Raw genomic sequence first — 25507 nt, forward strand, 5'->3', positions numbered from 1 at the left:
TAATACCATATCATTACTACCTTGATATAAAAAATAACTGCAGTAAAATTTTTTACTTGGGGATCTACATGTTAATGGTTTGGAACCAGAATTTTAAACTACCCAAAAAAAGAAGGCATTTAGAAGTTTTTATTTGGGGGAAAACTATTCCATTAACTTCCTACCACTTTTAGAATGAATTTAGCTAACAGCTATTTCCACCACTACAGAAATTCTCTTTTAGATATTTAATAACTTGTAATGAAGTAATTTGATAGGACAAAAACTTTCAAATATAGTAGTTAGTATCTGCAAATCCCAAACCCCCAATTTATTCCTCCACCCTCCAATATCCTCCCCCAGACATCCACAAGTTTGTTTTCTATGTCTGTGAGTCTGTTTGGAATTTGCAGATACTAACAACTGTATATAAAGCAGATAAACAACAAGGCCCTACTGTATACCACAGGGAACTATATCCAATATCTTGTAATAACCTATAATGAAAAAGAGTATGAAAAGTTATACATATATAACTGAATCACAATGCTGTATACCAGAAATTAATACAACATTGTAAACCGACCATACTTCAATAAAAATAAATTAAAAAAAAACACTAAAAATGTCATGTATACAAAAACATTCCAGAATGGTGATTCTTCTATTGTAATGTTTAGTAACTATATTAAATAAATGTTGCTGCTTTCTTTCAACTGAACACACCTCCTTTCAACCCAAAGGATGCTTAAATCAAAGGATGCTTAAAAGCAGAGTTCTAACAATTTTATGAGAAAGCATTTGATATGCAACACAATCATCACCATATGTGTGTGTGTGCTGTTTCCAAGACCACTTTTGAAAAGCACATGGCTTCTCATTTATGCTCTGACTCATTTCACTTAAACAAAAATACACTAACACTTCATGGGCTGCCTGCCATATGACTGCCAGTTAAAGACAGAGGAAAATGCAAAAGGTAAGGTCTCTGACAAACTTCAGAAAACGGGGATGTCAACCCCAATGGGCTGATGAGCACTTACATTTCACCAAACTTTCGCTGCTCATAATTATGCACGTGATTTACAAGCCTGTGAAATCAGAGGCTGCCCAGTCAGGTCCTGCCCCGGCGTAACCTGCATCCTCCTCCACATGCTTCTGTGGCTCCTGGGCGCCGCGGCCACTGTCTCTCAAGAGCCCCATGTCAATGGGCTCACTCACCCGGACAAACAGCAGCTTCCAGCCTTACGTGCTCTCCTCCCCTGGTAAAAGGACTGCTTCGAAAAGCATCTTTTGAAATGAGGATGCAAAGAGATAGAGAGGGACGGGGTCCAGGCACACATGTTCCAATGACAGACAAATCTTGAGCTCTGTCTGCTGCATGCTGCTGTGGGTGTAAGCCCCTCGGTCCTCCAATCCACCACAAGGACAGTGTGTGTTCCCCGGGGAGGGGAGGACCCTGGAGATGACAGGTGCAGGCTTGTCCTGACTGCTGCACACACGCAAAGCTAAGGCTGACTTTCAGATCCTCAGTGGCCAGGGGAAGTTTGGTAAAATTACAACAGAGTAACTTCCAGTGTCCTTGTCATTTTTTTAACAAGTGTTTTTAGATTTAATAGCAAAAACTACATATTTTAGGAACAGGAATGAGAACAGTTTTGCCAACTAGCTGAATATCCAATTCCCAAAGGGAACAAAAATGGAAAAAAAAAAACCACACAGGGTTAAGCAATTGTCCAATTAGAAATAACTGTTGAGATTTTTAAATGTCATTTTTCAAAACTTTATATCAAGACTCTTACAACGCTGCCAGAGTTAACTCATCTTGCTCAAAGCAGACAAGGAACATGTGTAGGTCAAGTAATTGACACAATGTACAGGGCAGTGAAAACTGGTGTCCAACTGTTTGCTCCCAGTGGTCATCTCAGTAGTAGAATTAGGGCAGAGACTAGGCAGAGAAAATGTGTCTCATTCCTTGTTCAGGTGACCCAGGGGTTTGGTTATGCACTGAAATCACCTGAAAAACTTGAAAAACATACCAATGCCTGGGTCCCAACTCCAGATATTCTGATTTAATTTGGACAGTGGGATTTTTTAAAGCTCCCAAGCAATTCTACTGTGCGGCCATCCTGGAAAACCGCTGGTCTATCATTCCCAGGGACCTCACATAAATGAGGCTGGTTCTAGGACTTGCCAGAAGTGCTGACTCTAAATTCAGGTACAAGCTCAATTTAAAAATTCCAAATCACCTTGGAAATGTCCCTCTTTGGGATAAAACAACATCAACCACAAACAAGGTTCATGCCCCTCACCCCCCCCCCCACCACACATACACAATGAAGATTTTAAAGTCTGCTCACCAGTTGGACACTTGAGACATTTTTCATAGTGTCAATACTATTGGCCAGCTTGTTCAATGAACTAACAAGTGGTCAGCTTGTTCAGTGTCACCAACGATCTAGCAAACCACTACCTAGTTTCAAAACATATTTCTGACTCACTCTTGGCGATTTCACAAAGCTCCATCTTCGAGGATTTGAGCTGTTGGGAATGGAATCACCTTTTCCTAAATGAAATGGCCATTTAAATTCATACGGCACAGAAGTTACTCCATTAATCCAACTCCACGGTTCATTTCCGATAGCAAAGAGAAGTTAATTCGTTACTGGTGATTTGCATTTTCGCTTGTAATTTTCCTAAGTGAAACAATACACACACAGGGTACTGAAATCTCCTACAATACAGGCAGGAGAATCTAGGTGTTTTAAAAAAGACACCATATTTTTAGCTTCAGTCAGGATCCATTTGGGGAGGGGTTGTCCAACTTCCCTGTATGATTGGCTCTTTGCTGGAGATATAAGAATCAGGGCTGGTAGAGGTTTAAGGAGATCCACCAAGTCCAGCTCTTTGCCACAAAAGGGTCAGTCCTTTACCAGGTGACAGAAATCACTGTCAATTCTTAATTGACAGTAAGCAGAAAAGGAATTCCAGATTCCCTTATAACCAGCACTAGCTTTTAGAAACTCTTATAATCAAAGAATTCTTCTTTATGTCTGATTAAATATACTCATACTGATCATTCATTAATATCATGGTGGGATCACCACTGTAGTTTGTCCTATGTTCATTTCAAACATACGAAGGTTGCGTTTAGTATACACTATTAATTCCATGCTTTGAGTACTGCAGTCAATACTTTGGTCTATTAAAATAGCTTTATCCCTTTCCTCTTAGAATTTTAAAACTGAAAGAATAGAGAAGTGATATGCATAATCATGTATGAAATTTATGAAAATTCCTATTTGCATTATCCATGCAAAATGATCACCGATAAACAAAGAACACCACCATAAACACACTAACATTCAAATATCAAGAAGCCCAAAAAGTTACTATGAAACAGCTGTGATGATGTCTTCACTTCAGAAGTCTCAAAGGGGCATACCACAGAAATCAATGGTAAAATCAGCTCATGAGTGGGTTGGTATCTGCCTCATCAAACCAACGGTAGTCACTTCTAACACTGCCAATCCGTGACTTGTGACAGGAGTTCCTCAGAGACTGGGCTAAAGGCCAGTTGCTGTGTTACCTACTTGAGGTGGTGAGGATGTGATCCTGTTACTCACCATAAGGTACACACTCAAAAATCCATGTGATAGATTCCTATCTTATTCACATCACTAGTGTCAAATTCTAAGGAATCCAAAACACGCACTTTAAAATACATCATTTTAGGTAACTCTACATACATAGAAGTTTGTATTCTACATATGTGGAAGAATGGAGTTGGAAGTTTATTTTAAGCTCCAGAAGCCCTGCAGTTCTGCTAGGAAAGGAAGGTCAAAAAAGGTTCTGCAGAATCACAGCACTGCCGTCACTTGGTCTGTTACAGGCTTACCGCACAATGGAATGCCTCAAACTCAGAGAAGACAAATTTTCATTCAATAATCCCAGTGAATGGGTGTAAATGAAAAAAAAAAAAAAAGAGGGATTCTGAAATTACTCTAATCAGAAGAGAGGCATTCTTTAGGCAGTTAAATTGAAGTAGAAACAAGAACAATGGTTTTTACTTCACACAACAAAATCTTGGAGTATTCTGAGCACATTTCTTTCACCTACATTTTATCATATATATATTTTAGCACCAACATTTTAAGTAAAATAGTATTTGAAAACTCTGTTTTCAAATGTTCAGAGATCTAGTATATTTTGGAGTAAACTGGCATTGCGGATCATGGTATATATCCTTCAACTTGATGCTCTTTCCGTTAGTGAATTTTGAAGAAATCATCCACGATCAGGCTAAATAATATATATAAGAATGATAAATAACATTACATACAATGATAAAAAAAGAAAATACTATGGTCATCCTAAATTTATCTCACAATAAGGAAGTGGAATACTCAAAAGAGATGGAAAAAAGCTAAGTTTTTGAGAAAAGCTTCCCAATCTGCTAGCATACGCATGACATATTGGGAGGTGAAAAGAGAAAGCTAAAAAGATATATCTAAGGTTTGATTTCAATTTTATCTTAAAGCTTCTTCAGAAAAAAGCTACAGGAAAACACATTCTGTATTTCCACGTTTATTACTGTGGACCTATATGACCTTTGTAGTCAGGAAAAATTTATTGAATTTTAATATAAAAACTGGAAGAAAGTGTATTGAAATGTTAAGTCATCTTCTTTAATTGATGGGATTATAGATGATGATTTTTAAATACTTTCCCAGTGTTTCCTTCCACAGAAAGCATGTTTAACTTTCACGGAAAGAAAATCACACTTCCAGCGGGTGACGTGCTTGCTGCTGCATCTTTACCCTTTTCTTCTGAGGTACCACTGGCAGCTAGCTATCCGAACCCATGTCAGAATGTATTTATTGAACTCTGATGTGCAAAACACTAACGCTTCCCTGCAAGAGACTTTCAATTATTTGCTGTGAACTGTAATGAAAAATTTGACTGGGAGAAAGTGGAAACTACTGATTTAAACAGCTTTCCCAAATGATCTGTGTCTTGATGCTGAAGTCCTTTTCCTCAAAGGCCCACAAGTACCACAAGGTACTTCTCTTACTACGCAGTACATCTGGGTGATGCTGTCACTATGTGACCTTGAGGTTGGGTGGCCCCAACAACAGGCATTTTCTGTACTCTAATTAAGTCATCGTAATTATTTTACAGGGTAGGTACTGAACAGATGGGCATCAGGAGTATATTCATATTTTTTTCTGATTTGTTTCTTCTGGTTCTGATGTTCTCACCTTTGAGTAGAACTCCACAAAGCCAGGAAGAGCTTATCTCTATATGAATCGAAGAGTAGAAATGCTCCTTTGATTTTGTTTCTAGTTTAGAAATGAAAAAGATGACCAGTTCTTTCCAAATCATACCGTTAATCTGCTTCATTCTAAAACTGTCATGAACTGTCAAATGTCTTAGCCTCAGAACACCAGTTTGTCTTACAGCTTAGTGCTGCTAAATACTGTACCATGTTTCTCTATTGCAAAACAAAAGACAACGATTTTATTGATATCCCTACTAGATTATTTAACATAAGAATTCAAATTGGAGAAGTGGGAAAGAAGGCAATAAATGTGCTTGTATATTATAAAAGTGGCTAATTATAGATAAAACTATTTGACTTACCTGTAAAAATATTGTTGGAGGAAGTAGTAGCGTTTTTAATGACACAGACTCAAACAGATGCAGTAAAAGAATGATTGGCAATTACCAAAATAATCAAAAGACCTCTTTGTTTCTGCTAGCAAATGTTGATACACGATTCTAAGTATTATGCCTGTTAGACAATATTTAAACAAATACTTTATAAAAGTAAGACTTATTTTTAAATATGTAAATTACATGGGAAAACCATGTCAAAATAGCAATCTGATTGCATGGCTTAATAGCCACCAAAAACCATTAAAAATGTAATGTCACCACCCTGATTTAGTTGCCATAATTATTGTTCCCTTATGTTGTCTCCTTATTTGCTCCTATATTCTTTTTTTTTATTACAAACAAGTACCTTTAGTGAGGATAACACTAAAATAAAATTAACATAGCCAGAGCAAAGATAAATAAAATTTAAAAAGCCAACCTTTATTCCACTTTGAACAAGTTTGTGAATGTCCAAATAAGGCTCCTTGAAAATTTCTCCTTCAGGGGTAAGGATCTTCACGTAACCTTCTTTTTCCAGAATGAAGAGACGGTGTGAGCCATCCCCGCTATGCAGGGCGCTGACAGGCTGGCGCAGCCCACTCACAACCTCCTGAATACAGAAGCAGTTGTGTTTGTGCTTTCTAAACAAATTAAAGAAAACCAGTAAGCGTTTCTTGAGATGATGAAGGTAAGGGATGCACTCAGCATCCTCTTCAAAATACATTTCCTATAGGAATCAATGGTTTTGAGGGTCAGGATGGGCTGCTAACCCAAGGGCACAACGATTCTTTTCAATGGGGTTAAAAAAAGCCTTCTATCAGAAAGTAAAGGAGGGACTCAAAACACATAGGTAGCAGGGTGGGGGTACAGTTCAGTGGTAGAGCGCATGCCTAGCATGCACAAGGTCCTGGGTTCAATCTCCAGTACCTCCATTAAGGAAATAATTAAGCAAACCTAATTACCTCCCCCTGCAAAAAAATAAATAAAATAAATGAACAACAACAAGAAAACAAAAACACATAGGTATTTTAAAATTTCACAAGCTCACGATCTCATCTTTCAGTGACTATTAATTAATATTAGCTTTACTAACATTAATTACTGTGATTTAATTAAACCTTACAGAAGGGCCCTCAGAGAGAAAGTTCTAAGATCTAATTCTAAAACTCTGATTTGCTAACGATCATTGTGCTGAATATTCCCACAGCAGCATAAGCTAACAACAGTCATAAAATTCAAGTTTAAAAGACAGTCATAAAATTCCCATGAATCACAGAGAAGCCAAGCTCATAATAGAAGACTGGTAGTCTCAGCATTGAAAGCATTTAAGGGAATATGATTTTAGAGAAGCAAACTACCAAAAAAAAAAAAAAAGCATCTGGAGGCTATAGCTGCTGGATGTGAGCACAGCCAGTTGACTCAGTGTCAAAACCACAAGCCTTCTCAGTTTTGTTTTTTTTTTTTTTTTTAAAGATTAAAAACATTTATCTTTATGAACCTGCTGATCTCTTCCACTTTGTCGTATTCTTCCATCTGGTCCAAGTAGTTAGATGCTGGTCCTCTGATTTGTTTTCTTGGAAAATCTGGAAAGCACAAGCCACCATCTTTTCTTGCATAGTAAAAGCAAAATTCATCAGCAGTAGTTTGAAGGAAACCTTTAAAAAAATGTAAAAAGACTCATTAGAAATATTTAGTGTCATAGTAAAAACACTGCATTTGAAAGACAAAATAAAGGGTAAGAAATTTTTAGGAACTACATGAATATTCTAGGAAAACATATAGACAAAAATAAAAGAACAAATTTTTTTTAGCTTGGGATTTCTATTCCTTTTTTAACCAAAATTTAAGAATCGTAGTAAAAGTGAAATGATATTGTGTTGCATATCTTAAAAGGCTCATATGAAAAAGACCTGATAGGAATCCAGCATTAATCTTGTTATTGCATTGATTCTATTTTCAAGTTTCCCCAGTTACCGTACTTTGCACTTTCCAGCTTATCTGATGACAATTTAGCAATTTTTCCCTACAGTTACTAATAACTTCCTAAGAAGAACAAATCACCATCAAGAAAGAGACAGACCATCAGGAGCCAGTTTGGGTCACTTTAAAATTCTTATTGTATTGTCACTCACATATGATTAAATAATGAATCTAATGAACAGCACCAGGTCATTACATAGTGTAGCAAATGGCTGACGCCCTGCAATAAGCAAGCAAGGAACTGATGCTAACAACAGAGCCTCCATTTTCAAAAATATAAGTGCCTTTTTCTTGCACCTCACTTATAGGAGAGAGTGTCTATTTTGTAATATAAAAATCTTTAAAATAGCCTTTCAATTTTCTCAAGCAGAAGAGCTGACATACTACCCCTCACTGAAAAAAAATTAAAATTAGCTAAAATGAAAATGTGGAGCAGACTTAAACTTCAAGGGATCTGAAAGAAAGACCTTTTTTTTCCCGTTTCTTACAATTAAGAATTTTATCAAATAAAAAGTTTAATAACAAAAGAGACTCATTACAAAAAAGCCTTTTGACATTACTTTTACAGTTTGAGTTAACAGGTGTTTTTTGGGGGGAGGTATGTTAAATTAATAAGATTCACTTCCCTATTCTGATAATGATTTTGCTATTAAAATATGATGTTGCTATCAGAGTTGACTTTTTATGATGTCCCAAATTCCTACTTCTGGTCTCATACCTTTAGTTATGCTGAATGTTTTGATTTTTACCTAACAAATCAGATTATTACTCCTAATCAGTTCTGCAATAAAAGCATCTAGTAACTGAAAGTTTAGAAGTTGTAGAACATGCAAGTTTGCAAGGACTGGCAAGAACAAGAATTTGAGGACAACCAAGGGAGGCTTAACAACGGAACATGAAGACACTATAAAGTTTATTTTCTGTGAGCTTGACCTAGGTCCCCTCAAAGCTAAAATCAATCTTAGAATCTGAGAGTCCAAAATGGTTAAAACATAATATACATTTTGAACTAACTTTTGGGTTAAATGTGTCACCCCTAAATTTCTGAGACAGACTCTTCTTCAAGCCCAATATCCGACTAAGCTATTGGGAAATGTTCTGTCTTTGGGAAACAGGCAAGTAAGAGCAAATGTCCTTGGGAGTGTGTGTGCGTGTGCGTGTGCGTGTGTGTTTTAAGGGAGCAGAACAAGGAGGCATGGCAGCTGGGAAGGGTGCTCCCTGGGAGGGGCAAGGCAGCTGGAAGGAGGTTATCTTTCTTTGAAAAAATTCAGGGATTAGAAATTGGGGAGAGGAATGAAGGCTGCAACGGCATTTACTCATCTTCAGCAATTCGCTGCTGGCAAAAGATAACTTTTCTCCTCCATTCTTCAATGGCTAAGCATCAGATGAAAATTGCCCAGCAGTGTTAAATAATTTTGTTTGAGGTAAAAAGAAGAGAAGGAAAACTGAGTTGCTGAATTGAACTTTTCACAGTTTGGGGCTAGATGTTTCATGTATACATATATATAAATATACATATATTTACCATCAGGCAGGAAGCTCTCCATGCCAACACAATGTGTGCAGGAAGACTGTCATACTATGGATATATTTATAACTGCATGTGTGAAGGAGAAATTTTGTTTTCATGTGATGTTTGCCTGCAGGGGTCACAGAAAAATTTCAAAGTGCAACCCAGAAGACATTTCGAGTCTGCTTTTCAAAAAAATAATCTGTTTTCCAGCATTACAGTCTGCAAACTAATACCATCTTACAGGGAAATGAATGAACAATGCCAGTGGCTGATTCTATTTTATAAGGAATTATTAGCTGGGGACAAACATGAGGAAATGGGAAATCATTTTCAAATGGAACATCTGAAGATGAATGAGCGCAGATTCATAAACTCTGTCGCTCCAGAGGTACTATGCTCTCTTAGCAAATTAAACAAAACCACACCAGAATGTTGACAATGATTTACTGCAAGCTTTTTACAGTATCTAGACAAACGGCACAATCTAAGTGGGAAGGAAGGAGCCAACTCAGAAGACCTTTACATAAAAATATGGGCATTTTTCTGATAATCAGGATATTTGAATCTAAATGTCTAATAGTTTTATTAGTACTTTATCTTAAATGATCCAATTTTACAGACAGTGATGAGTAAGATATATTTTTCTGTGAAGAGCTAAAAGAGATACAGTTTCAGGACACTGGGCTACATTTATCGTCAGGGAAGATATAATTTACCAAATGGTACCCTTCTGTTTGGAAGGAAACACTGAAGGGCATTTTACTGAAGGTGACTGTTGAGCTCACCCTGAATCATCTTAATACGATCAAGTCTACTATGGATGGAAGTACACTGATGATTCCAGTGGCTGTAATTTTTTTTATAGCTCCTGATAATTTATCAAATATTTTGAAACTGTAATAACTCTACTCCAAGATCATGAACCCAGTCCTGCTATACCACAAAGCACCCTATAAACTACTGACATGTAAACAAATATTCTCTCTGGGGAGTTTGCTAAGTTCTAGCTTTTCTCTGAGCACGTATGCTAGAGAAAAGTTATTTTTCCTCATTATATATGCTGTTCATAACGATAAGGCAAAAAAAAAATGAAAACTACACAAAATCCCATCATCTGTAAAGCCTGCACTCGAGAGCATTTTCTAGCAGAGGGAGTGGCCTGGGGGCTATTCCTGGGGGGTCTTCACCCATTCGCTTTGGCTTGCTTTCTTGGGGACTAATGAGACACATGGGTAAGATAGCGGACTGGGGTTGGGAGTGGCTGTGGACTCGAGACAACTCAGGGGAATCTAATCCTTGACCTTGGCCTCTTTAGCAACAGGATTAAACCAACCGAACTAATTGTGTACAGACATGTCACACTACAGTAACCTACAGCTGAGAGAGGACAGTCCAAGAGTGATAAAAATCACTATAATGAATGGAAAAAAAAGCAAGGCCCAGCAATGTCCTTTCATATGCCATTTGCACAGAGCTTACTGGGCCATCATGCAGTCAGCAGGAGAGCATCTCCGCTGTTCACTGCAATTCAGGCCCAAGATGAGACCCCCTGAGAAAGGAGCTCCTATGGATTTTTAGTGTAATTTTGGTACTTTTAGAAGTTTTAAGAATTTATCTCCCTAAGTAAATGCACCACTGGGAATATGATGATTAATAAAACTCTAGTGTATCTTCTCTGTAGTGATTTTTTAACTTCTTTTTTTTTTTTCATTTTTGTGGAAGTAAGCAGACCATGAATCTTTCTGAATTGAAGCCCCTAGAAAGTAGCTACCTTTCGGGTATATGTGTATCCCAACGTGAGTGACACTTTCTTAAAGCCATGAGGGTGATGCAAACAAATAGATCATTTACGTACTTAATTCTTTATGTATTGGGCAATGGGGAAGAAATGAAAATGTTTCCGGAATTATCTTTCTTTCAACCCCTTTCAGCATTTGCCTTCTCTTAGCAAACTACAACCCTTTAGCTCCCTTCCTCTTCATGTTTTTGATTTGCAGAAAGATGAGGCTAATAACGAGAATAGTAAAAACAATATATATGTATAAGAATCACAAAGTAGCTGTTTTTCACAATTTTGAACTTTAGAGAAAAACCAACCATGTCACTAAATAGACGTAAGAAGGTGAAACTGTAGCAAATGTGCTTTCTGAGCAATTTCTGAAAAATGAGTGTTCTAGAATTCTGAAGAGACTTCTGAGCTGGGGGCCAGGGCCGAGGGGAAGATGATCGCCTCTTATCCATCATATTTTAGGAAACAGTAACCTACGGGCCAAGGACCGGGCTGGCTAACAAACTGATCCACGTCAGTAACACGAAGAGCGTGTTATTACAGCTCACATTGGGGACAAGTATTTAGAGCGATTATTAGCGAGTGATGGATGCCGAGGAAGCCCCCTCTGCTCCATGCTACAGCCGGCTGGCCTGGCCCTGGAAAGCACCCTCGCTGCTCCATCCACTGCTGGAGTGGAGATTTCATCTGGTTATCTTTCAAGGCAGCCTGGGTGGCCACCAAAAGCACTTGACATCTTGATGAACTTCAGCAGTTTTACATATATACAAACCCTGGAGAAAAATAAATTTGTCATTCGTCACCACATCTGTTGATCTGGGGAGCGAGGTGCTCGCGGTTCTGGCTCCTGAGCTGTTTGCTGTGCTTTTCAGTAGATATTGCCTTTTTTTGTTGTTGGTTTTGGAAGCTAAAATAACATCAAATAGAGGAAGACTCCCACAGGTGAGTACCCAGATCCAGCCTAGTGATATTCATCTCAAGTTGATAAAGGCAGATAAAGATGCTGAGTGTCAATATCACTTCGAATTTACAGTGGTAAAGGCATACCTTCCAGACTGGAAGTTTGCAGCAGATCTTTCTGGGACCTAATCTGTTATCGCTTCTCGGCAGGCCATCTAGGCAACCGTGACCTATTCTACTTTGCTTTGGGGAATGCGATAAAGAGGAAGAAACAGCTGGTTTAAGGAAAGCCTTAGAAACAAAGCTGTAGTTTATAAAGACAATAATAATATTTTCACATTGAATGGATTTAGATACATGTTATGGTACACCAAACGAAGCCAGCAACCCTAGTCAAAATGTTTTCTTAGGCTATTAAGAAAGCTCTATTAAAAAAAAAATACAGAAATCTACACTTTTCTGGGTCAGAGAAAAAAGTAAAATGTGCATAGCAGTTAAAAAAAAATTCTCCAAGTGCATCCTACAGTTCTTAAAGCTTGCCTTTTACTTCAGTGCCATTGAGTTTTATAAACTGTTAGCTTCAGTAGATTTGTTTGTGTGTGACTGTCTAACTAAACAGAATCTGTCTTGTTAAATTCTTTTCTACCTCTGTGTTCATTCTTCCAATGAAAGCAACAACCACCGAGGTTTATAAACTTCTGATGGTAGAATTAATCAATGACCAAGAACTTATATGTTTATTAGGATCCAAAATATGATAGTGACCAGGCAGATTTGGGACACCATAAGCCTAAGAACTTCATCTTGCCCATGACTTTCTCATTGTACAACTTTGTTTAAGGCATTCAGCTTCTCCTGAGGTTCAGTTTTCTTCATCTGTCAAATGGAAGATTCCACCTTGAGGAGCAAATTAATCATTATATGTGAAAATACTTTGTAAGATGTTATTTTTGGGGGGATTTTGAATTATATTTTATTTTAGGAAATAGCTTAAAAGTTAGTGGACAATCTGTACTTATGTCTCAGCTGGGAAGAAGGGGAGGCTGTCTTGATATTGACACTGATGGATAAAGAAGAAATCAGAAAGAAATTTGTACTGATAACCCAGCGTGTGTAAAGATTACCACCCATATTATTGGTTTAACAAGAAATGTAAGCCATTTCAGCAAAACAATGCACTGTTTGTAGGCTCAAATGATAATAATCCTTTTGGCAGCAGTAAAAGGTTGTAAGTTTGAAAAGGGTAATTATGAGGTAATAATAGGTATTTTGAATGGCGAGATAAATTTTACACTCTCGTAAGCCAGCATTTAGAAACAGGTATCTTGGAGGGATATTCTGCAGTAGTTAATTTAATTTATGCATTTTTTTTTTTTTTACCTGGAATATGGCCTCGGCAAGTATAAAAGAATTCTTTGCAATAGTCTTTGCAGAGCAGGGGAAGTGCCAGGTCTCTTTCCAAGGCTTCTCTCTCAGGTGAGTGGAACAGGCTCTGAGAATATGGAGAGCAAAGTGCACATCTGATTTCCTCCAGTAACTTCCCGCATTCTGTGTTGTTGGCAACAGAAAATATCTAAAAGCCAAAAAATCAGAAACAAACTTCTTAGTTACAGTTTTTTTTTTGTTGTTTTTTGGGGTTTTTTGGTCATCATGGAAGGAGAAAAGTGCAATTTAGCTAATGCAGTTTTCTGCAAAGAATCACCATGTCACAGTACAGAGTGATTTGTAAGGACATATGCGCGGTCTCCTGGGTTGGGATGGGAGAGTAAAGGGTAGGGGTACAAACTTGCTTCCTACTCCTGTAAGTCAGTCTCTTTATCTGCCTTTCAGGTGTGAAAAATTATATGATAATTCTACTTAGACCCTTTAACCCTTTATCACTTTACTCTGCCTCAAAGTGTGTACCCACTGGTATTGAACTTTAAAACTCCAAATACCTTTATCCAACTGTATGCAAAGCAGAACTTTTTAAGACACGGCTTATCTGTGCCTTGGGTAAAAATCTATTTCACTCCTGAAATTCTTAAAGCTATTCTCAAAGATGTTACTTGAATTACAGTGTCCTAATTTTAATTAATTTTTAATCTACAGATTGCATAGGGAAGGTTTTCTAAAGTGGGGGAACAATCTCCTTTTCATGTTCTACAAAAATAAGAACTGAAGCTGAGTCGAACAGATTTAAGACCAACTTTCATTATTCATTATACTTAGCCAGGGAAAATTTTCTAACTAGCTCCTCAGTTATGTTATCTGCATGAATAAACACAAGCGTCTAATGAAAGTGCTTTTGTATTGCATTTAGTGAGTTTTAATGAAAAAAGGGCACATTTTTATCCTTGTTTATACAGTAGTATGTCTTTTATATCAATAAGATCAATTTGGGAGTTACTGATCCATTGAGATTACTCATTTATAGATAAATCAGGTCTCAGTGTCTAGTACTAACTTTAAAAAACTGACTTCAGGACCTCCTCTAATAAACAGAGAAGATAATAATAGTACAATATTTGAGACATGAAACGTAGTGTTGTCTAAATCAAGCACTGAGTTTTCATATTAAAAAACACCATGATGAGATTAAATTTTATACGTTTTCCTCAATTTATATAACTATGTTTATACTTAATTATTTCTTTAGAACTACAAACTGAAATGAACATTTTTAAACTCTAGATCATTGCTTAAAGCAGATATTTCATTCGCAAGTTGAGGTTTTAATTTGAGTAAACTGAGTAAATCATATGGCTTCTAGTTTTGAGGATAAAGATATTCTGTGGGGATCACAAAATTTGGATCTGTAAGAGTAAAACAACTAAAAAAAATCATTGAAGTCAAGGCACACTGAAATTTGGGCATACAGTACTTAAAAGTCCAATAGGAACTACCCTATTTTGGAAAAAAATAAGTGTGTGTGTATATATATATAAATAATATATGATGAGTTGTAACTATGATATTCAGAAAAGTTATTATTAATCACAATTATGTCTGCATTTTGATGTTTATCAATTTATTTGAATAACAATTGCATAAATGGTTAAAGTTTTCTAAAAGGAAACATACACCAGACACTTAGAATTTGCATTCCAAGAATGTTTTAAATATCTTTTATTGTCCACACTCTGGCAGACTTCACCAGATTCTATTTGATATGAATACTGTTCAACTGTGTTCTGTTTGTTTATCATGCGGCAGTCCACTGAGAACAAAACAACTCCAAGACTCTGAAGCCACCTCTTCCGCTGGCTGAAAAACTGGAATGTAATTACCTTTGGTTTTATGGAGAATATGCCTGCTTCCATCTTTTACAGCTGCGACAAAATAAATGATCCTCTCCCAGCTGCTATCCAGGAAGAGCTTGATTTTAGTGCCTAAAGAATTTTGTCTTTTACAATTTTGGGAATGTGCCCTGGCCACAAGATCTCTCATCAAAAGTTTCAGAAAGAGGATTCAATAAATTATCTGAAATCAAGTATAATATTTTTCTTTGTAAAGTTTCATGCTGTTCCCGCCCAGCAGGATGGTAACATTTTGCTCCGTGTGAGGTCTGCAGTGTAAATACCTATTTGAAGATAGAGCCATCATTCTGGCTTTGGTTTCAATGAACCAATAGTCTTACTGAAGTCAATTAAACTGACTGAGCCCAAGCTGCAACGCTGTGCTGTCTTAGACAGATGAGGACTGGTGTGTGGGGAGTGTTTTTCCCTCTTTTCTGCCTCTGTGTCTGTGTCTCTACAGGTCCTTAACGTTATGTCTGACAATGTCATCAATCTTAAGAAGAAATTTAAGCTAATTTCCTGTTTCGATTTTTAAAAGCCATGTATGAAACCGTCAAATTAGAGTGGCTTAAACTAAATATACTTTGGAAATCATGTAAAACTTCGAAACATTACTACAGCATGCCTAGCAATGATTGTGGATGTTGCTGACTAATTTATAACATCTGGCAGGTCATCCTTTAATCTTTAGCCACATGAAAGTAAGGTCCATAGAAGAAAGGTAAGATTAAACCCAGGAATACCCAGCGAAGCATGGCCTACAACTATAGCTTATCAGCAAATAGTAAAATAGGTGACAGAGACCTTCTGTATTTCTCTTTCTTTATCAAGTCACTAAACAAAGAGGACAAAAAGGCACCCACATGGGTTTGAAGAGGGGACAAAAGGAGAAAATACATGGCAGTGTATTAAGATGACGCCTCGAGATCCCTTGGTACACAAAAAGTTATTTCTAAAAATCATATGCCTACAAGGTTGTTCAGCTGTTGGGTGGAACACATGCGTCCCTGGACTATAGGGCTGGATTATGTCATTAAAGAGTTCAGTTTCAATTTTAGGCTAATATGTAAATAGATCATTGTACTAAGGCAGCTGTTAAAGGGACCCCAGGATGAGTTATTTGTTTAGTTGGATGTGTTCAACAATAGCCTTTGTCCCGGAAAGAGCCAGAGCAAACAAATGATTGTAAAAGGGCACACTTGAAAACAATTACTTTTCACCCATTCCTTGACAGCTTTGGCTGTGAAACCACCCAAGGTAGAGAGAGCTTCTATGCCTCTGTGGCTCCAAGTTAAGTTTTAGAAATGGGGGTATTTCAGTGGGTTGCAGATTCAATTTGGCTAATGGGAATTAGATCCTTTTAGCATCTTGTATTTAGGGGCTGCAAAAGTCTTGCTGAGACAGTGTAACTTCCTAAATTTTTGGCAAGACTTATTTGTAACAGTAGTGAACCATCTCATTATTGTACATAAAACTATTCAATTATACAAAGAAATTAAAATATAAAAGAATAATACCATGGCTAAAGAATTCAATTCAATTACATTCAAAGGTTCATTACATTAAAGAAAATGGGTTAGGATGGAAACTGGATTTAATTGCACAGCTAAGCATAATCAATATTCTTACCTAGTTTTCTACTATCTATTTGTTTATGAAGTTTCTTCCCTTAGGAAAAAGCTATTCCTGTAGTTTCTTGAAAACTTGCAGAAATCTTTCTGGGGGAAAAATTTTTTTTTCATAAACAAAAAAGGGCCCTTTCAATAGCCATCATCTCTCCTGTACATTACAAAATAAGACCTTAACATATATTATAAGCCAGGAAGGCTTAGGGGAAAAAAGGGAAACACTGAAGTTTATTATAAAATAACATGTTCTAAAAACTATTAAAACTTGAGAACTAACATAGGTCAAGAATACATATGCAGAACTATCTCAAATCTCTGATTTGAACAATTTGAGTATTGTTGGTTTATAAACCACTTGTGATGGAACCAGTAGGGTCTAGTGTACCAAATTTAATTCACATTTTCCAAATGAGTAGGGGTTTGTTGGAGATTGGAAGCACGTAAAACGGAAAAGAATGTGGATGGCTAATGTGGCAGAATGCTTCCTAAAGAATAATTTCTTTAAAAAAAATGTTTTTATGTAACTTCTCTTAAGGGTCAGAATTCCCCTCAGTCCTGGTGCCCCACCCCACCCTCCAGCTCCCCACTATCTTTAGTTAAGAAAAAGTTTTCATTCCTTATGTGCCTGAAGAGCTCAGTGTGGCAGGGGTCTGCGGATCATCGGAATATTCAGAGTGCGTATTACACTCAGGGAGGCTTAATGGCAAATATTTCTAAACCTTTCTCTGAACTCCCTGGTTCTGTCCGGCTCCTGGCAAGAACCCTGGAGCTGATGTGAATGGAGCGATTTTGTACTTTAATTCAGTTACAACACAGGAGCTTCATGACAATGTTTTGAATAAAATGCTGGAATATCTGTTCCCTGAATCTCAGACTACTGCTGCATATGGTAAGAATAAAGAGAGAGTTACAGCTGAAAACCTGCAGCAAGACAGTTCTCACTCATCTGGGAATAGAAGGAGTTGGACAAATGCTCCCTCAAAAGGCATGAACATTTGGACAGAGCTGGGGACTGAAAGAGAATGATGTTCTCTAGTTTCACCCATTAGTGAACCAACTAACAAACACAATGGTGTTGTTGTTATTCTTTTGCCATAAGCAACAGGACTCTGTGTGTGGGCAGCAGTTTAGTGGGGAGGAGGATAAGTCGACCCCTTTTTGTCCTATTGATTTTTTCCTATTTGCATGACTTGAGCAAATTAAATGATGCAATATGGCTTTTTGTTACAAAACAAAGTGAGAGATACCACCCAGACACATATGTTGATTCGTAGGAGCTGTTTACATGAGAATAGAGTGAAATCTACCGTGAACTGAGCATAAAAATTAGATTCAGCCAGGGTATTTTTTTTTTAATGCCTGGGTCAGGAAGACTGAAGCACAAGTTTTCCAAGAGTCTCTCAGACCTTGACAACTGCAGGGTTGTAACAGAGGAATTCTTAATTAAACCTAAAATGGGGAAAGGGAGGGGGAGCAAAGACACCTGATTGTTTATTTCACCCGCAGGGATTATTAATGACGTGATTCCTTGGAGTACAGTAGAGAGCACACATTACTGCATCCCAGGGCAAGAAAGATGTTGCAAACTCAAATATAAGCACGTCTTTACATTCGACCAACACTGTTTTCATATTTGCTTAAACTTACTAACACCGGGGAAAATGTAAATGCCATTACCCCTAAAACAAGTTTTCTGGAGAAGATTTTCCTAGACAACTACCACTGAAAGACAGAATTTATAATGTTACAAAACATGACAAACAGACGGAGAATCGCCCCGGTTTTATGTGATAAATACGCCCCCAGCAAAATCTTTCGCCCACTTTTGGGTTCTTAACTGGAGTACCAGAAGTTCCTTGTCGCTGTTTAACTATTGTAATGCAAGACACCCCCCTCTGACGGGGCTGGGGATCATAAACCAACCATGCTTCAACATCCTTTAAGATTCACTCCTCTCCCTAACCGAGCACGTGGAGAAAACTGCACAAATCTTTTTACCCTAGAAAAATAAACCGGAAACCACAGCCACCTTAATTAACAGTTTCACCGCAGCCAATGCCCGATTTGATCCAAAACACACTGTTAATCGCGATTCTTTTAAAATATTTACCCAGCCCAGAATGCAGGTACCACAGAAGCTTCTCTTTTCTGAGACAGGCAGTTTTGCACAGCATCCCAACCGCGGACTCTTGGGGGCGGGAGAGGTATCTGCGCACCCCAGAGGAACACACAAACGCATCACGCCAACGCTTTAGAAAAGTTATCAAAAAGAACTCCCAAAACAAGTGTCGCCCCTCTTCCAACCACCAGTATTGCCGGAGCCACTGGGAACTCCACCCGCCAGTATGCCAGTCTCGCAGCTGTGAGGCGGGTGCGTGCCTACCTTGTTATCCAGGCGCCCCAGCCCCGGGCTGTCACTCCGCAGGCAGCAGGACAGCCGAGGGTAGAAGCCACCGCACGGCATCTCTCCCCCACTCAGCAGCTCCAGCTGGGACATCATCCGCCTATCTCTCCTTTTCAGGCGCTTCGGGGGGGTCCCATTCAGGCACCTTCTCCTCCTCGCTCCGCTCCCTTCGCTTCTTTCCCCAAACTTAGCATCTCCTTCAAAGAAGCCCAGAGCCACGGCCAGCAGCAGCAGCTTAAAGGAGAGCATCTTCAGCATCGTCTGCCCCGCGCGGCAGGGGCTGGGCGCGGGAGGACGGAGGGGAACGCCACTGCCCAGCAGGGGCACTAGGGCGCAGCTCCAGGAGGAGGCTGCAGGGCGGCAGGACACTCGAGAGGCAGAGAGAGGTGGCGGGTGCGAAAAGATGTAGAGCGATGCAACTTTGCAAAAAATAAGACGAAGCGATGGGCCCGATGCCTTAGGGGAGCCCGAGGAGCGAGATAAAGTTGTGCAGTTGACACCGTTTGCAGTGGTGCCAGTGTCAGTTGGGTGGGGGGCTTTCTGCTGCGGCTGGGAAGTGGGAGGAGGAGGAGAAGTTGGAAGAGGAGGAGGAAGAAGAGGAGGAGAAGACGGCCACAGAGGTTCACTTGTCCGTGTAACGGGAGTTGTTTAGGTGAGACAGTAGCAGGAACAGAAACGGCGGCGGCGGCGGCGGCGGGGCAGGCGGAGGCAGGGCCAGCGCTGGGCTCTAGATGATGCTGAGGTCTCCTCTGCCGGCGGCTGCAGCTTCTCACACAGCCTCTCATGTTTCGTTCCCTCTTTTCTTCTTCTTTTTAACTAGCGCGCGGGGAGGTGCTGCCACCGCGCGCCCCTTGACGTCACCGCTTCTCGCGCGCCCCCGCCCAGGGTGGGGGGAGGGGAGGGGCGGCCCCGGCGCGAGCGCGTCCCCCGGCCCCGGCGGCCTCCGGGGTGCGGCGGGGAGGGGCCGTGGGCCGCGGCAGCGGGCGGAGGGGGAGGGTCCAGCGGAGCCCTCGGAGCCAGCCTCGAGGGCGCGGAGCACGGCGCGCCCGCCTCGCCGCGCCACGCCGCCCGGGTGGGGGCGTGCATGGCCCTGGTCGCCCGTCGGTCCGCCTGGGACTGGGGCGCGGCCCGGAGGCTCCCCGCCGGCTCCTCTCTGCTCCAGTAGCCCCTCCGCGCGACCCCGGGCGTTAGGCTGCCGAGCTGAGGCTCCGAGAGCAAGTGAGTAAGAGAGGACTGCGGGAGGTGAGAAGGGAGGGGACCCTTCCAGGGCCTCCCCTACCCCGGCTTCGGCCCGCCCCTCGCCCGGGAGGGAGGATGAACCCAGTGGGCTGGAGTTGGCGGGAGGGAGCTTTCCGGCCCCTTTTCCTCCCGTGGCCCACACGGACCCCCCTGTCCCCTGGTGATTGCCAATGTGAAGCTCTAGCCGGTAAAAATCTTCCTGGGGGGTCTGTTTTTTGAGGCGGAGCGGGACAGCCCAGAAGCTGCAAGCCGCTGAGTATGTTGAGATGATTGGAAGACTGTGCTGAGAAGACGTACCCATCCGTGCCTCAGGTCTGCGCGCGCCTGAAGCGGCACGTGTGCGTGGGGTGGGGTGTCCGGGCCGAGTCAGTCCCCTGGAGGGACTGCCCCCGCCCAGGTCCTGGGCCAGGTGGCCCCGAACGCCCCTTTCGAGGGCCCTACCTGTGCCCTGGAACTCAGCCGGTCCGGCTGGCGCCTCCCCCGGAACTCAGGGACGCAGGTTCCCCTGCCCCAGGTGGAGTAGCAGGGAGGGAGCTAGCCTGGGAATATGGTTCGTTTTAAATGGAAAAAAAAAATCCTGAGGAGACTTAAGAGGCGTCAACTCTGGAAGAAGGATTAGTAGTAGTAGGTTTGCGGGCGTCAAGAAGGAGGAGGTGCTTCGTATCCCATGTATCTAAATAAATTAACTCGCCCCCCCTCGCCCGCTAGACCAAGTCTGCGTAAAGAGTTTCTAAAGCAATTAGTGCATTATCAAGTGTGGTAGCTTGACGTTGACTGGATCCCCTCAAGTTGGTATCAGGAGGAGTCTCCACGGAGTTGCATCACCAAATGTGCTTTCTGCCCACTTGAATATTTAACAGGGGAGCTGACTTTCTGGTAGATGGGTTTTGAGGACGAGATAAGGCAGTTTTCTCATTTTGGCAGCGGAAGAACGTTCACCATATTTGGATTTGCTCCGCTTCTCTGGACACAGATTTCTCCAAGCTAATGTGAAAGCTGGTGACGGTGGAGGTGGATAGCTGATTGAACTAATTATTTTTAAAGTAGTCGACTGGCTTTCACTTCCTGGGCCCGGATTTACTAGTGGAGCTAGGTTTTTTTTCCCAAAAGAGGTGACAGATTGGAATAACTGAAAAGAATCTGCTGGGATGTTTCGTCCAGTCCTGAGCTCAGCGTAGGGTCCCGATGACGTACTTAACGTTTCTTCCAGGGCCTCTTGTATACACAAGACTTCTGTATGCTTGTGATTGCAAATGCCACTTCTGATCCCACAGACTGCTTTATCTGACATTCTTCCTGCTTTGAAGACTTTTAATGTAAAATAAATCATAGAGCTATAAAGACTTTAAGACTTTAAACTCTCCTTTAATAAACAAATCTGGAAGGGAACCCCATCAAGATTAAATCACTTGCACAATCTCATCTAATTAGGTGGTTTAAAAACCGGAGACCCAACCTAGCTTTCCACTCTCCAAGGCTGTATTCCTAAATACCAGTTTTAGGTTGTTTTTCCAAAATAAAAATCCTTTAAAAATTATATTTCAATGGTTTATGCTCCCTCTCCAAGTGATGAGTTCATCTTTGTAGTTTTGGAACGGGAACAGGCCTTCCTCATGGTTTGTACTTAAAGACTAAGAACACTTAAAAGTAAGTTAATTTTGGTTTTAAAAAAATATGCAGATGTTATGACCTGTGAGCCTAAGTAGATGTAGAGAGTTTATAAAAGATTACTGAAATGATACAAACTTGTTCTTTCTGCGTTAGTTGTGATAGTCAACTGGGTCACTGATGAATTAGCTGCATTTAGTTTCAGTGCCACTGATGTAATTTCCAAATAGTCACTAAGCAGTGTTATACTAGTGAACTAACTTCTGATTCGTTTTTTGCAGAGCGAATTGCAAAGCTCATCTACAGCCAGATTGACAGCATAGTTTTTTAGGAATCAAGAATCAACTTTGGGCTATTTCCTAAAATTAAACCACGAAAGCCCTCTTGGAGTTTACACAGCCATCTGCAGCACTTGAATGTGAAAAATGATCTTCTTCCATCAGAGAGATCGCCCTCTTCAGCTAAATCATCAGAAGTGGTGAGAAGAAGAGACCCTACCCGACCAAACTCATGCAGACAAATTAAATCCAGCTTTATTTTTTTAAGCAAGGAATGGAGTTGTACAGGGGTGGCCAGATCACCGCACTGATCGGTCCCCCTAGCACCTCCACCTCCATGCAGGTTGTACCCATGCAAGGCACTGGCTGAGGCAGCAAATGGGAGTTGAAATCCTGCTCATGATCCACTCACCAAGCCCAGTTGATTGGTGCATGGCCGTGTCTGCCCAGACGATGTGGCTTCTTTTTCTAATTTGCACCAGTGCACCCTGGTTGGGCTAGTGGCAAGTCTGACCATCCCACTCCCATATCGCAGTCCTACCTGGATTATATTCTTTGCCTCCGATGGATTCAAGATTTTTATGAACAAATGACGTTTCTTGCAAAAGATGAAATAACTGACCCAAATTGAAATTGATTTCATAGGTAAAGCTCAGAATATGATCATAGATAGGAATTATGTATATGTGTATTTACATATGTATGTATGCACAGTTATGTCTATGTATCAGAAGTTAGCATGACTTAAATTTGGTAAGTTTTATTTTAAACTACTTTGGGTATGGGAATCAGTTTTATATATGGATTTCTGGACTTCACAGGAGTATTTACTATTTAATTCCATTTCAACAAATACATATTAAGTGCCAGGCACTGTGCTAATGTATACAGTAATGAAAAATAATACAAACACCCTGCCTGTAGGTAGTTACTAATCTAGTAAGGAAGACAAATGATAAGGTCACAAATAAACTTGTGATTATAAATTACAGTAAAGGCTATGAAAAGAAATCCTAAGATGGAAAATAACAAGGCACATTTATTTCAGATTAGGTGACTGGAAACAGCCTCCCTGTGAAAATGACATGTCAGCTGGGACCTGAGGGTGAGCTCGAAGGAGTTTATGAAATGCTGCCTCTCTGCCATTTAAAGTTCAGAAAAAGGAAGGAAATAATGCCATCTGCAGCAACATGGATGGATCTAGAGATTATCATACTAAGCGAAGTAAGTCAGATAGAGAAAGACAAATACATGGTATCACTTATGGAATCTAAAAACATGGTACAAATGAACTTATTTATAAAACAGAAATAGACTCAGATATAGAAAGCAAACTTACAGTTATCAAATGGGAAGGGGGTTGGGGGAGGGATAAATTAGGAATTTGGGATTAACAGATACACACTACTATATATGAAGTAGATAAACAACAAGGTCCCACTATGTAACACAGGGAACTATAGTCATTATCTTGTAATAACCTATAATGGAAATGAATCTGGAAAAGAATGTATCGATGTATAACTGAACCACTTTGTTGTATACCTGAAACATTATAAATCAACCATCCTTCAATTAAAAAAGATAAAGTCCAGAAGCATTTGAGTTCAGAGTAGAATACGATACATTTAAGGGAAAGCACAGAATAAAGTAGGTAACTAAGAAAGGAGAGGCTCTAGCCAAATTCATAGTGTAGTTTATAGACTGGGTAACTAATGAAGTTATGTTCATGTACGTGTCATTTTCTCTTGTGAGTACTTTGTCTTTGATGATCTTTGCTTCTTTCTTTAAATCCTGGTTTTCAGCTTTTAGGAATTTTAGTTCGAATGGCCCTTCAGCCATGGCTTCTCATCTAACTGGCACGTATTTTCTTGGTTTGTTTTCATTTTTGCATTGATCATAACCGTCTGAGGTTTTTTCCATACGTGGGAATTCTATGTGATTGGAAGCTCTGTGCAGGCAGGAATTACATTTCCTTCCTCCTGGTCACCCCAGCACAGTCCCGATCAGCCTCATCATACGGTGCCAGCCTCTCGATGAATGCGGCTGTCTAGCCTCATTTCACTTAATGCTTTTTAAAGGTTTACATGGAGGGAGTACTTGCATTATAAAAAATTTTAATTGTTAAACAGAAGGGAAAACACAACTTAAAGTGCACCTTCACCAAGGAATTTCAGGAGACCTTGTTACTAAAGGATGATTCCCCCCAGGAAGGGCAGCCAAGAAAGCCAGAGAATAAATACACAGCCTTTAAAAACTAAAGACTGGTTATCGTTCAAGTACGCTGACAACAGTGGTAGGGTTGCTGGTAGGGGTTTTTTCTAGAGTTATTCAGTCTTTAGTTTAAAAGTTGGTACCTGCTGTGTGCCAGATCCCACTCTGGGTACTGGGGACACAGCAGTGAATGAAACTCCTTTCATGGAGCATGAAACTTCTTTCCACTGGGGCAGACAGACAACAAGTAGCCACAGAATGTGCCAGAGGGTGAGTGCTACAGAGAGAAGGGGCGCGAGGAACGAGTGCGGTGCTGGAGAGAAATAGTCATTTTATATCCCTTCGTATCTGCAAGTTCCACGTCTGGGGATTCAACCAGCTGCCATCGAAAATTTTTTTTTAATTCCATTCAGTTACAAAAAGCAAAACTGAAATTTGCCATGTGCTGGCAACTATTTACATAGCATTTACATTGTATTCACAACTATTTATATAGCACTTACATTGTATTGAGTATTTTAAATAATCTAGGGATGATTTAAAGTGTCCTGGAGGATGTGCATGGCTTATATGCAAATACTATGCCATTTTGTATAAGGGACTTGAGCACCTGTGGATTGTGGCTTCTGGGGGTCCTGGAATCAATTCCTTGTGGATCCCAGGGGTGATTGTACATTGTCAGGAAACTGTCTCCAGAGACTGGGGCGTAGATATGTGGGCAGAGAGTTGAAGCAGTGAGCTACATGCCCGCGTATGTCTGTAAGCACAGGGAACAGCAAGTCAAAGGCCATAAAGCAAGCATGCTTGGTATGTTTCAGGATTAGCAAAGAGACCAGTGCAGCTGGAGTAGAGTGGGTGACAGAGGAAATGACAAGAAGTGAGGGCAGAGAAGTAGCCAGGGGCCTGGATTGCATAGGATTTAAAAACTATGTTATGGACCTTGGCTTTTTCCTCTGAATGAAATGGTTATGACTCAGGGGTCTTGTCAAAAATAAAGAAATGCCATTTATTAATGTATTATTAAACATAATAGCTATTT

General features: G+C 40.1%; 1 protein-coding gene and 1 long non-coding RNA gene across 4 annotated transcripts in view; one reads left to right on the forward strand and one right to left on the reverse strand.

Annotated features, from left to right (window-relative positions):
* Window positions 1–19989, reverse strand: part of HHIP (hedgehog interacting protein) — an 86543-nt gene extending 66554 nt beyond the window's left edge. The window contains exons 1-4 of the mRNA XM_031465388.2: window positions 19109–19989; window positions 13200–13392; window positions 7136–7292; window positions 6077–6278 (exon numbers count right to left, since the gene is read on the reverse strand). Of these exons, the coding sequence (XP_031321248.1) occupies window positions 6077–6278; window positions 7136–7292; window positions 13200–13392; window positions 19109–19387 (831 nt within the window). The 5' untranslated portion in view covers window positions 19388–19989. The remainder of the gene's footprint in view (window positions 1–6076; window positions 6279–7135; window positions 7293–13199; window positions 13393–19108) is intronic.
* A 193-nt stretch (window positions 19990–20182) lies between these two features.
* LOC135322716 (uncharacterized) overlaps window positions 20183–25507 on the forward strand; it is a 60121-nt gene continuing 54796 nt past the window's right edge. For all 3 annotated transcript variants that reach the window (XR_010383529.1, XR_010383518.1, XR_010383498.1), the window contains exons 1-2: window positions 20183–20347; window positions 22258–23478. This is a non-coding gene — a long non-coding RNA (uncharacterized LOC135322716). The remainder of the gene's footprint in view (window positions 20348–22257; window positions 23479–25507) is intronic.

The sequence above is a fragment of the Camelus dromedarius genome, chromosome 1 (genome assembly GCF_036321535.1).
Source record: "Camelus dromedarius isolate mCamDro1 chromosome 1, mCamDro1.pat, whole genome shotgun sequence".
Lineage (NCBI taxonomy): Eukaryota > Metazoa > Chordata > Mammalia > Artiodactyla > Camelidae > Camelus > Camelus dromedarius.